Raw genomic sequence first — 12,721 nt, forward strand, 5'->3', positions numbered from 1 at the left:
ATTCCCAGACAAACAATTTTTGTAATATCAAGAGAATCCTCGCTTTATTTTTATGAATATGGAGATTTTGACAAAATTAAATGCGTTAAAACAATTCGATATACGAATGAAATAGATTCTCTACTTATTTTACCCTCTTACAGGTTAGAATTTGCAATTATTTTGAATTTTTTGGAAAAGCGTAAAATTTTGTTGCAACATCAAATTATATTTAATTTTTTTTGATCGTTTTCATAGAAATGACATATGCGATTTCTTATTCATTTTATTTCGTGATGGTTGTTGGATAATATTGGGAAATCGAGATTCAAAATTAATTACTTATTCAAGAGGACATTTAAATTTATCTGAGAATCGAACCGAACTTTCAGCTCACGCTTCTTTTAAACTATTACCGTTATTCTCAACATTAAGATCGACTTTGCAGTTAAATTTGACATTTCCTAAAACATCTGAACAATTATTTGGAATCGTCTGCTTTTCTGATGAAAATGAACTGTTCGGGATTTTGGTGTGCGCAAATTATGAAGAATCAAAAGTTAATTCTGAAACGTTTACATTTGTGCACGAAAGTCCTGACACTGGATTGAATCAAGTTTCTTCATTCTCAGCGCCTTTGCCAAAAATCTCAAAAAGGTTAATAACCAAGCGTGGTGTAAATAAAGAAACAAATAATCCTCAAAAAAGTCATCTTCCTATTATTTTTGCGACAGAAGGTTCACAGAGCCACTTTCAGGCTCATTCGTTAAGAGGAGTTCGGTCCATCAGACAGATTGTATCAATTGATTGCTCAAATCCAAAGGAAGCAGAATTAGATGCCAGTGCAATTCCTTCTCCTTTTGCTGCTTCATCGAGCAACTCAATGTGCAGTCAAGCATCTGAACTGCTTTCGATGGTAAGTCCTGAGCTGAGAGAGACAAGATGCGCAATTCTGTTTGAGTCCGTCCACAGTTTCGTCTGTTTGAGCTGGGCTGAATGCGATTGGCTTCACAAGACAGTTAAACCTGGTCCGTTCCAATTGGCGCCTCTCGAAGAAACCACGTCTGTTGTGCTGAATCTCAAAAATCAGTCGAATCCATTTTGTGAATGTTTCCTTAATAAACGAAACACACAAAAAGAAGATGACTCAATTATTCCACAAATTTCTAATGAAGAAAAAGCATTCTTCAATCTGCTGTCTTCTATTTCCAGCTGCACAAGCACTCTGAACATGATACTTCCAACACTGGCTCCTCTTTCAGGGGAATCTGGCAGCGGAACAGCGATCTCTTCAGCCTCCACTCCACTTGTCCACAGGCTGCTGTGCAAAGACATGCAATCACACGAACACCCTCCCCTCCTGCTCATTTCGTCTGTCGGAGTGACTCTTTTCTCTCCGCTTCGGCAGCTCTCTTCGCCTTCGTCGCCGGCTGTCCTCTTCTTTCCATTCCGTTTGCCATTGCAGTCACTCCCCTGCGATGCAGTTGCTTTATTCACTTCAAAACAACAGCAATCATCATCATCATCATCGTCTGCTTCTGCTTCTGCTTCTACATCAGCTTCTTCAATATCTTCATCTTCATCTCTTTGCTGCTCTTTGACAGTCATTTCACAAAATCAACTTCTTCAACTTTCAACAGAAACACCGCCACGCTTGTCACACTTTCCATCAAAACATCTTTTAAGCATTTACAATTTGCCTTCCACAAATTCTTCATTTCATCCTTCTCTTCTCATATCTACACTCGAAGGAGCTCCATTCATTGTCCATCCTTTCATGAAGCCCCAGCCTTCTCAGTTGCGCAGTCTGCTTCTATCAAACTCATCTCCTTCTTCTGTAATCCACCCTTCTGCTCTTCCCCCAGCTTCTCTTCTGCTTCCTTCACATATCATCAACTGCTCCATTTCTGTTCCTCTGTTCTCTATCAAATATCTCCAACAGCTTCCATTTGCTCAGATTGGTGATTATTCTTCCACTTCGTCACTTCAACGCTTCTTCTTCTTTCTTTCTCCGCACCATACAAATTGCACCAATTCATCATCATCATCATCTTTTTCTTCATTTCCCACAGAAGACCTCATCTCTCACTTCAATTGGCATTCAATGCAACATCAGCTGCCATTCAGCCAGGTCGTTCTTGGCGGCGGAACAGGTTCTGCTGGCTTTCTCTCTTTTTCTGTGCTTTCTCATCTGCTTTATGCTGACTGCTCCATTTCATTGAACAATCTGAACTCATCTTTATCTGCTTCTTCTTCTTCCACTTCGCTGTTATCATCATCATCATCATCATTTTCTTCTTCTTCATCTCGCTTCCCGATCAATTTCAGCTTTCCAACTTTGTATTCTGCACCTTTTTCTCAAAAAGAAAGCAGAACAAAACAAACAACGCTATTTCTTGTCACAACCGATGATCCATTTGAATCAACTCTCAAATCTTCACAAAAAGAGCAGACGAAAACTATTCGCTCATTCTTTTTGCTTCCTCACGAAGACTCCACTTTTTCTTTAGTCATTCCCTCTCAAATTGGCTTGAACGACTCAGAAACCACACTCGCTTTCTCTTCTATTCCAGCTGGCAGTTTAACTGTTCTCATCCAAGTCACAACTCATTCATTGATTGTCTCACAGCCATTGGATTCTGATCAACTTTTGGAGCAGAACAGCAAATCTTGTCCTTCGTCTTCTCAGACATTGGTATTTGCAGATGGAATATCCTCTGCTAAATTAGTGGGACGCTGGATTTTTGTTGTCAGCCACATGAATGTGTTCTGCTATTGTCTGTTTGAAACAACTCAAAAATCAACAACCAGCCAAAAGACAGCAGTGTCTTCGCAGCAGTCTTTTTCATTCACAAAATTGAACTCGTTTGATTTGCCTCCCATTCGCTCACAACCAGCTGCAAATCTTGTGTCTGTCTTTCGCTTCAATGCCCCTGTGTCACTTCTACATGCATTTCTGGCTGATGAATGTCCGTTCTTTATTATCTCTGGTTTGCTGAGTCCAGTTGTGATGCTATATCGCTTGACAATCACATTTTCAGATAAGAAAACAGCACAATCGAAGCAAACCTCAAAATCGGCATCCAACTTGAATGATGGAGAGTTATTGGAAATTCCTCAGCCCAATTCAACAGTTGCACATGTTTCTATTGACTCTCTTCTTTTTGCGATGCAGACATTAAACAGTGTCACATCTTCGACTTCGAATTCTTCTCTTGTTGCGCATTGCGTGTTTGCTTCTTCGGCCATTTCATCACATCCACATAGTGCGGGTGTTATGATGAGCAGAGAGGCAAACAATCCAAAAATTGGAATGAAAAAGGACGAAAATTTGACTTTATCCGTTTTTGTTGGGTGTTGTGATGGAATGCTTTCCTCGTATTCATTTGCTTATTCTTCACTTCAAAGCGACTTCACTTCAAACATTCAATCCATTCAAGCTTCTTATCCTTCTTCTTCTTCAACTTCTTCATCCGTTCCGCAAGTGACTCGACCTGAAAGCATTCCACCTTTTCTCTTCTGTCCAATTCCACTGATTCGTCTCTCTTCGTTGCCATCTGTCTTAAGTTGTGGTTATTCTCCACTTTTGATTCATTCAAAGACATCTGTCTTCACATCATCATCACAGTCAACATTTCAGAAAAGCAAAAGTTCTTCATTTAATCCAGAGATATTTGTTTTTGGGTCGTCTTCTTTGGCAATTGGCTCTTCAAATCACTCACCTTCTCCAATTATTCGTATCATATCAACAACATCTCCTGTCTCTTCCATTGCGTCTTGGACATCATCACCATCATCATCTTCTTCTTTTGGATTGCTTTCACAGGAAGAAGAGGAACATTTCATTTGGACTCAACCGTTTTCTTCTTCTTCATCATCAGAGCAGAACAAGCTGATGATTGGCTCACTTCAAAAGGAGTACACACTTCATCCGTATTCTTCGCAACGCTTACCTTCTCCACCTGTTGCTTTGTCTTATTCACCAGATCTGTCTACTGTTGTCGTCGCTCTCAATTCACAGCGTCCAATTGTTCGCAATCCAGAAACAGAAAAAATCCCCCCTCCGCCAGCTGTATCCACACCTTATCCAACTCTTCTTGCTTATTCGCTTTCATCTCCACAACACTCATCATCTCACATAGAATGTGTTGGAGTGTGCCATCTTCCTCCAGGGATGCTTATCAGAGACATGTGCATTGTCCATCTTCCTCAGCTTCCTTTCTCTCAATCTCAATCTCAGTCTCACTCTCATTCATGTGCCGTGGCTGTTGCTCTGCACGATGACATTCCTGGTATTGCCCTCCACGAAATAGACATCCAATCACCACTCATCACAAACTCAGTCAGCACTCTGCACACATCAGCACTGGCAGCCATGCAGCTGACAAGCACACAAACAGCGCAGTCTTCTTCTTCTTCTTCTTCTGCTGCTGAAAACACTCACAATCAAACGGGCCAAGCACAGCAAGGAACACAAGAAAGAGACGGCTCACCAACACGCGAAGAGATATTTGATGCATTTCGAGGGCAGACTGCAGCTACGTTTGCTCCACCAAGCATAAGTGGTCTTATTGCAGTGCTGGAAATGAACTGGATTGACACTCAATTCAACGATGGCTGTGAAAGTGATGAGGAACACAATGAAATGGAAATGCACAACTTGATCCAATTGTCAAATGTGCAGCCTCCATCTGTTGTGTTTAAACCAATTCAACTTATTTCCACAGAAGGCATTCCAACCGTTTTGAGAACAATGTCGACTTCTTTCTTTGGAGTTATGGTTCATTGCTCATTTGTTGTTGTGGCAATTCATCCAAAAATGGAAGCTGAGAGTGTTATTTCGAATGCTTCTTCTGAAGTTAAAGAAGAGAAATTGCAGACTTCATCTTCATCAGCTACAAAACTGTATCATCCTCATCTTCACTTCATTTCAGAACAACCAAATTCTTTCACAAACTTGCCAAGTCAAAGCCCAATGAGCAAATTCGATCCTCCTTCACAGGAATGGGATGTTGATGTTGTTGCATGGGAGAACTTCACAACAGCCGCCTTGTGTGTTTCTGAATCAACCTCTCAAACAGGAATATCTCCTTCTGTTGTGAGTGCTGCTGTGAACTACCAAAAGAAACCTTCAGAAAATACTGATCTTTTCAGCAGCTCAAATGAAGGAGGAGAATTAATAGCCTTCGCAACGCTGCCAAACATAGTTCACATCTTCCACTTTGGAGTGAATGCACCATCACTCAAAAAGACAGCCTCTAATCTGTCGTCTTTCAAAGATGCTTTTCTTTCAGTCCATCCTTTCTCTTCTGAATGGATCAGAAAGCATTCACTCACTTTTGTGGCTGGTGGGTCACTTTCAACCACTCCAATTTCCCTCAGCTTCGTTTCATTGCATCCACATTGCGTTAATGAAGGCTTGAAGCTGATAGCCTCTTCATCTGACTTTCTGCTGCTGTTTGACATTTCACCTCGTTTGCCATCGCCTATTCTTCCTCTTCCTTTGCCTGGACAGCAAGAAGGACTCGCTCAGCCACAGACAACTGCTCTTTGGTGGGATCCATTTAGAGCGTGGATTCAGCGCGAGGCAACATCGCCTGCTGTAATTAACTGCGTTTCTGCTATTCCACACATGAGCTCATTGAGTAAAGAACATAATAAGCATGCAACGCCTTCATCATCAACGTCATCATCATTTTTATCCATTCCTTCATTTTTCATTCCGTTTACTCCTGAATGCTTTGACCATAACAGGAATGAAACTGAAAGACAGTCGTATTTGTGCCTCTCAAAATTTGGAGGAATAGATGAAATAACTTTGGATGATGAAGATAGCGAAGATGATTTTCACCCCGAATTGAAAAAAATTTGAAAAGTTTTTTTTTCCATGTTTTTTTACAAATAATTTACAAAAAAATTTTTTTTCTAAAGATAACTGAATAATTGCAATGAGATGAAACTTAAATCATTTATTACAATGGTTATGATATGTTGAATTTTTCGTTTTTGATGAATTTAAATCATGAATTTGAATTCTTGATGAATAAAAAGCTAAGCCAACAATTAAAGAATAAATCTCTTGAATGCAAAACAAAACAATTTTCATCAAAACTTGCATATTGTTGAAAAGAATCATTCAATAACGTCTTGAATTATATTCACAATTATTGAAAAATATCTATTTAATTAATTTCTGATAAACCATTATTATGTTTAATGTCAAAACAGTTTAACAAATTAAACTATGCACAGCCAACGCAGCCAACTACAATTCTTTTTGAAAAGAAGGTTTTAATATTATTAACAAATTCTTGGAGAAATACTTGCTGAATTTATGTTTATAAATAAAAATTGAATTAATATCTCTAAACCTTCAGAGAGCATTAGAGGAAGCTAAAGAAGGGTTAACAGCACAAAAAGAATTATCAGAACAGCAAAAAAAAGAGTTTGAAAAAAGAAAGGAAGTTTGTATCTTTGCTTTTTTTAGTATTACGTAAAGTTTCTCTTTTTTTAAATTATTCAGGAAATAAAACTTCAACGAGAGCAATTGATTCAGCGTCCTGCAATGTACGATCACTACGTGAAGGTTTGCTCACATATGTTTATTTTCTTCCGCAATATACTTTTAATTTGAAACAAATATAGCAATCATATGATAAAATTGCTCAAGCCGAGCAGCTGTATTTATCTGAGCAATCAACCTGCAAAACATTAGATAAAGAAATACAAGCTAAACAAAGAAAGATTGCTGAACTCGAAGCTGAAAGAAAAAAGAAGGAGCGAAAGCTTGCCCAAATGGAAAAATCAAGAGACTATCTTATTCACGAAGAAACTGATGAATTTCCAGAAGTTTCAGTATGAATTTTTTGTGAAACTTACAAAAATTTATTATTATCTTGTTGAGGCTTTAATCCAACGTTATGAAGCGCTTCAATCAAGCACTAAAGAGCTTATTTCACAGATAGAAAACATTCAGAAACAACAAGAGGAAACACTTCTTGAAATAGGAAAGACTAAACAAGAACTTGGAAATGCCATTCTTGCAATGACGAACCAGTTGGATGTGCTTGAAAGTCAGCTAAAAGACAAGCGAGCAACTGTTAGAGCGATGAGTGAAGGAATACAAACAGAAGTTGTTCAGCTTGCTGCAAGCAAAGCTGAAGAAAGCGAAGCAAAAATGTATTGTTTTTTTATAATCTTGTTATTATTAAAGAAGATGTGATTTCCCCTTCCCCCTTTTTGCCATTCATTACATTTTTCAACAAAATATTCAGGGCATTAGCCAATTTGTTCACTCGCGTGGTGATTGCACGTGTCCAGCTGGCTGGCACGCTCTCAGCACCTGCCATTGTCCAGGCATACACACTCACAAGCTCATCACCCCCGCTGCGATCCACCACATCCGCAACAGGCGCGCAGCAGTCGCTCTCTGCTCCTTCCGCACTCGGCTCTTATCTTTCAGGCACTTCACCTTCTTCTCCTTCTTACTCGTCGGGTGCAACGGACTCTGCTGCTCTGATTGCCCAGCTGCAGCACCAGGCGTTCCTTCAACAGCAGCAGCACGAAGCTGATCTGATCATTGAGCAGATGAAAGAAGCGAACGGCGTCAAAACCAACGACGAGGCAATGCTCTGCCTCATCCGCGACTTCCTCATTGATTTGTCTGCCTGCGAAAAGGATATCGACCGGCTAATCGCAGAGAAGCAGCAGCAGGCTCTGCAGTCGTCCATCTCTGGTGCAGTACCTGGAGCGAGTGGGCTGACTGCAACTACTGCGGGAGGTGTACAGGGCTTCGATGCAACGAGAGGAGCAGACTTGGCTTCGACAGGTGTTCCACTTGACACAAGCATCGCCTCTGGTGACTCAGCATCGGTGGGAGCTCGAAACAAGACGCCGCTGCAGACAAAGCGGACCATCACAAAATCTCCTCTTTCTGGAATGACGAAGGCGAAGGCCAAGCAGTCAGCTGCACCATCTGCAACACCCACGAGCAGGCCATCTTCAACAGGTGGAATGAAGGCATCAGACAAGACAACAAAGACTGCTGCAAAGACCGCTCAAAAGGCTTCTCCGAAGGCAGTGGCAAAAGCGAAAAGGCCTGCTGTTCGGCCTGGTTTGGAGTCGACGATTGGCGAGGAGGCGTTTTGGGGAACTGGAGACATGTAAAATGGATTGCCTTTCTTTTTCACTTTATTCTTTTTATTCTTCTGTTCATTTTCTGATTAATCACATTCTTATCCATTTCAAAGAAAACATTTCATCTTTTTTTAAATTGAGGAGCCTCGAACTTAAAAACTCAACGTGTTTCTTTTCAGCAATTTCTATTTTGTTTATTGTGAATAGAAATGTTGCTGAAAAAGAGCAAAAACTCTTTTGAAGAACTGAAAAAGAAAAAGAAAAAGAAAAAGAAAAAGGAAAAAAAAAATGTTTTGAAACAAATGTGACAGGGGAGAAGAGCTATTGTGGTGAAGTGAAAGTGTTATCTCAACAGAATAGGAAGAATCGACAGAGACAGCTGAAAAAGCCGAGTGTGAATTAAAAGACAGACACTTCCATCTCCTCCTTTCACTTCGAGTTCGCAGTGACGTAGATTTTGAGTGCGTTTTGCGCCTGTGGGTTTGTCAGCCTCTCGCTCATTGCCCTCAGCTCGTCCATGTTTGTGACCTGCTTCGCCGCCTCCAGCGCATCAGTGAACTTTCCTGTGCCGATGATGCCTGAGATCACAAACAGCAGCTCGCACTTGACTATCTTGTTGGGTATCTGCTCAGCATATTTCAGCGCCTCCCGCGGCTGGTTGTATCGCAGGCAGATTTCGGTGAGCTGCTCCATTCCAACTGGAAACTTCTTCTCCTTTGCGATCTTCTCCAGCAAGTCCCACTTCCCTTTGAGCGAATATGCCTGCACTTTGATCCACGCATACCGCCTTTGCGACATCTTGAAGAAGTCTGCCAGCCCATCCGCCGCCCTCTCTTCTCCTTGGCAGATCAGCTCAAACAGGAAGTCCCGAAGTGACATGTCCACAAAACCTGATGAAATAAGTCAATTTGTTGAATATTTACACAAAATAGATTCCAATCAATTTAGAAAAAAAATAAACAGCATTTTCAGAATAAACAGGGAGAGAGAGAGAGAGAGAGAAAACAAACCATTCGGTCCGCAAGTGCCTGGCTCGTGTGGCTGATCAGCAGCAGTCAGATGAAACGGGATCCTTCTGATAGCCACGCCATTGTCGCCCAGCAGCCCCACCGTCGCCTTCTCCTCTTCCTCCAGCAGTCGCGAGTGCAGACCGAACTGCTTTGCCAGAAAGCTCACGAGCGCCCCCTTTCCCTCCGAAAGCGAGGCAGCCAGCTCCAAATCGTCCTTCCTTTCGCTCAGCGTCTCCTTCTCGTAGCTGTGCAGCGCCACCGCCCGCGCCACCTCGAGCCGGTTGTCCTGATTGTACTGCAGCAGCTTGTACAGCTCCAGCTCCCGCAGCCCCATCCGCCGGCAGTGCGCCAGAAACAGCTTGATGGCTGCTGGGTCGCTTGTCACCATCGCCACAAAGCGCTGCACGTCTTCTGCATTCGGGTCCCAGTCTTCAGTCAGCCGGGGACGCATCTTGAAGATGCAGCGGAACACTGATGGAAATAGGGGTGACATGAATGTGAAACAAAAGGAGTGAAATGAGATAATTATAAAATTCATAAAAGCAAGAAGAAAAAAAGAATGTATTGAGGAGGGGGAAAAAAATATGAATTTCTTTGAAAAGAAATAGGGAAAATGACAAACTCAGAAGAAGATTGCCAGATTGAGAAGCCTTTTGGATAGCTTTCAGAGGTTCGTCGATTGCAAGAAGAGTTTTGACTTGCTCAACAGGATTTGTTTCATAATCAAGCAACTGGAAATAATGTTTTTTATTGTATTTAAAGAAGCAACATCAACAATTAACAAGCATTGATATTTTGACACAAAAAACATTCATGTTATTTCATTAAGCATTTACGTCTTAATAACAATATCACACACCATCGCAGCTATCTCCCTCTCTCCGTGTGCTGCTGCGTCTCTCGCCACTTTGGCAAAGCTGATTGTTGGACACGACGCAAACTTCTTGCAGATCTGGGCAACGAGCGTGTTGTTGTCTGGCCGTGGGTCAGAGGCAATCTTCACAGAAACAATAACATTTCATAATTCATTCATTCGTTTATTCGTTTATTCATTTGAATAAATAGAACATATCATTTATATTGATTAATACGTTCATAATAAATAAAAAATTGCATTCCAGTTCAAAACAATTATATATAAATTTCATTAAACAAATCATTCTTCACACTTTTGCACGTGCCCAGTGGATAAGCACAGGCTCTCTGCTGATTCTGAGGAAGTCGCATATTCTGCAGGCAATCAGATGTTTATGCCTGTTAGACAGCCGATCAATCATCGTGGGCACATTCAGCACACGAAGTCTGTTGGAGAATGCAAGAAGGTTAAAAGGGAAATGAATGGGATGAAATAGAAGAAGTTAAATGAAAGAATATGAAATGGAAAATAACATTGAATATGAAGTTGTAAATAAATAAAATAAACAATAAAAAACATTATTATTCCCAAAAATAAAATAAAATAAAAAATAATGCAGTAACATATGCAAAATGAGCATAGCATACTCTTCCATCGTGGCAGGCATCTGGACGTCGTTGCTGCGGAGTGCATTGGCCACACGCAGCTGGCTGCATCTGCTGGCAAATGTGTTGCTGTCTGCATCCACACTCACTCGAGAAGTTCCATCGTCTCCTTCATTCTGAGTGTCTAATGAGCGACCAAAGGCTGCGGCCTATAAATATAATAGAAAATGTATTGGGATAATAATTACACGTAGTGGATACATAAATATTTATTAAAATTTCATAATGATTATAACATTGAAACCAAAGATAAAACATGAACAACAAAAACAACACAATCAGCAGCATCACATAAAAATTAAATAATAAATAAAATAAAATAAAATAAAATAAAATAAAATAAAATAAAATAAAATAAAATAAAATAAAATAAAATAAAATAAAATAAAATAAAATAAAATAAAATAAAATAAAATAAAATAAATACCTGCATGAGAGTGATCTGATGCTCTGCCTGTGTGAAAAAGCCGGCAGCGTTGATGAGGCTGCGGATGCCCTGGTCGAGGGACTTCCTGGTGGCTGTGAGGTAAGTGAAGAGCTCAGCACTTTCTGCGTGGAAGCGCTGGTATGTCTCAAGAAGCAGTGCACCAGGTGACATCGTGCCGACTTCTGTGAGTTCACTGACACACCCTGAAATATATATTGAAACACACACACGAATAAATTATTTAAAAAAAAAAGAAGAAGAATAATTGAATAATGAATGAATGTTGGACAAACTGTGAAGAGGAGAGAGAAAGCTTGCGTCTGTGCGACGGTAGATGCGAACACCATCACATTCAGGTGACAGAAAGACTGGTGTGTCTTGGGGCATTCTAAATAAAGAAAAAATGATTGAAAATGAACAAGATTTATAAAAATGCAATAGAAATAGATAAAAAGGTCGAAATGAAAAATATATGTCACAAATAAAATGACAGGTTGGAATTTTTTCTTCTTTGTTTTTAAAATGAAGACACACTTTTTAGCTTTGCCATCCAGCGTGAACAGAGCAATGGTGTCTGTGTCGTCAAACTGCTCGTCAGTCTCTCTGAAGACAAGGCACACTGCAATGTTCGAGCACCAACACAGCTGCACCATCACCCCATTCAAATCTGCTCGAAACTCAACGCTCTTTCGAGTGTCATTGAGATCAAAAATTCTCTGAAAAAAATAAAATAATTTGCATTTTCAATCAGAAAAGTCTAAAAAATCAAATGGTAACAAACAAGATAGCCTGTTGCATAATAAACAGCAAGTTTTTGCCCATCTGGTGAAGTGCACATCATAAGTAATTTTTCGAATCTTGGAACGGTCTATTTATTCCCGAATATAAAAATATGCAAAAAATAAAATTGTTCGTTGTTTTCAAAAAAAACGTTGAGCAAACCAAAGGAAGAACGTCTTCAGCTCCAATTTGATAGATGGTTCCTTCTGCATCATTGAAAAATGCTTCAATAATTGGTTTGTTATCCTTGAATACTATTGAAGGACACATGAAAACAGGAGGTTGAAGGATAGGTTTGGCAACACGAACATCAATAACACGAGAAGTACTCGCATCCTTGATTTCATAAACCTTCAAATCTTCTCCAACAAGTAAAACAGTGTTATATGCAATAACAGCACTCAATATTTCTTGACATAAGTTAAAAGTTTTCACAATTTCATGAAACATTGAATAAATATTTATTCTTCCATCACTATTTAAAAAAAAATAAATTGCAGTAAAAGAAAACGCTCAAATTGACTGGAATTAAAGCACTATATTTAAAAACAAACTGAAAAACGACAACAAATAATTCATTCATCACCCATCCCATCTTTAAAATATCGCTCCAAGTTTTCGTGTCTATTTTATGCAATGGAGTACCATATGCGGTGAAGAAAGAAAGAAATGTAAGATCTTGTCCTCCAAGAATGATGCTTTCTGGTTTCTTTACGATACTTAGGGCGCCTCCACAAGGAGCAGCATGCATTTCAAGCCCAGATAAAGTTGGATAAGGCAATTCTTGCAACATCTGCATGGGTTCCTCCCTGAAACGCTCCTTCCCGAGCGTGAAACTCTCGGCAATGATAGTATCGATCATAAAAAG

At 40.0% G+C, this 12,721-nt stretch overlaps 3 protein-coding genes across 3 annotated transcripts; 2 read left to right on the top strand and 1 right to left on the bottom strand.

The window, feature by feature from the left end:
- Positions 1–485: 485 nt before the first annotated feature.
- Positions 486–5,851, top strand: MONOS_11288 (uncharacterized protein; the record flags this gene model as incomplete). Its single annotated transcript, XM_067863805.1, has 2 exons — positions 486–511; positions 574–5,851. The coding sequence occupies 2 exons, from the start codon at positions 486–488 to the stop codon at positions 5,849–5,851; spliced, it is 5,304 nt and encodes a 1,767-aa protein (XP_067730727.1).
- A 338-nt stretch (positions 5,852–6,189) lies between these two features.
- On the top strand, positions 6,190–8,339 carry MONOS_11289 (uncharacterized protein). The gene is made up of 6 exons (XM_067863806.1): positions 6,190–6,267; positions 6,357–6,443; positions 6,503–6,565; positions 6,625–6,834; positions 6,884–7,158; positions 7,254–8,339. Exons 1-6 carry the CDS (start codon positions 6,196–6,198, stop codon positions 8,143–8,145), a joined length of 1,599 nt encoding a protein of 532 aa, XP_067730728.1. The 5' UTR covers positions 6,190–6,195; the 3' UTR covers positions 8,146–8,339.
- A 205-nt stretch (positions 8,340–8,544) lies between these two features.
- Positions 8,545–12,715, bottom strand: MONOS_11290 (Homotypic fusion and vacuole protein sorting (HOPS) complex component Vps16B; the record flags this gene model as incomplete). Its single annotated transcript, XM_067863808.1, has 12 exons — positions 8,545–9,005; positions 9,126–9,596; positions 9,748–9,856; positions 9,985–10,122; positions 10,295–10,427; positions 10,629–10,795; positions 11,074–11,276; positions 11,367–11,461; positions 11,608–11,789; positions 11,855–11,941; positions 12,016–12,328; positions 12,408–12,715. The coding sequence occupies 12 exons, from the start codon at positions 12,713–12,715 to the stop codon at positions 8,545–8,547; spliced, it is 2,667 nt and encodes an 888-aa protein (XP_067730729.1).
- Between the last annotated feature and the right edge of the window lie 6 nt (positions 12,716–12,721).

The sequence above is a fragment of the Monocercomonoides exilis genome (assembly GCF_001643675.1).
Source record: "Monocercomonoides exilis strain PA203 chromosome Unknown scaffold13-1861174, whole genome shotgun sequence".
Lineage (NCBI taxonomy): Eukaryota > Preaxostyla > Oxymonadida > Polymastigidae > Monocercomonoides > Monocercomonoides exilis.

Bases quoted from the DNA above. Each gene is read 5' to 3' on its own strand.
- MONOS_11289 (XM_067863806.1), top strand. From the start codon at position 6,196: ATGTCAAAACAGTTTAACAAATTAAACTATGCACAGCCAACGCAGCCA. The intron at 6,268-6,356 runs GTTTTAATATTA...CTAAACCTTCAG, and splicing joins CAATTCTTTTTGAAAAGAAG to AGAGCATTAGAGGAAGCTAA. The intron at 6,566-6,624 runs GTTTGCTCACAT...AAACAAATATAG, and splicing joins TGTACGATCACTACGTGAAG to CAATCATATGATAAAATTGC.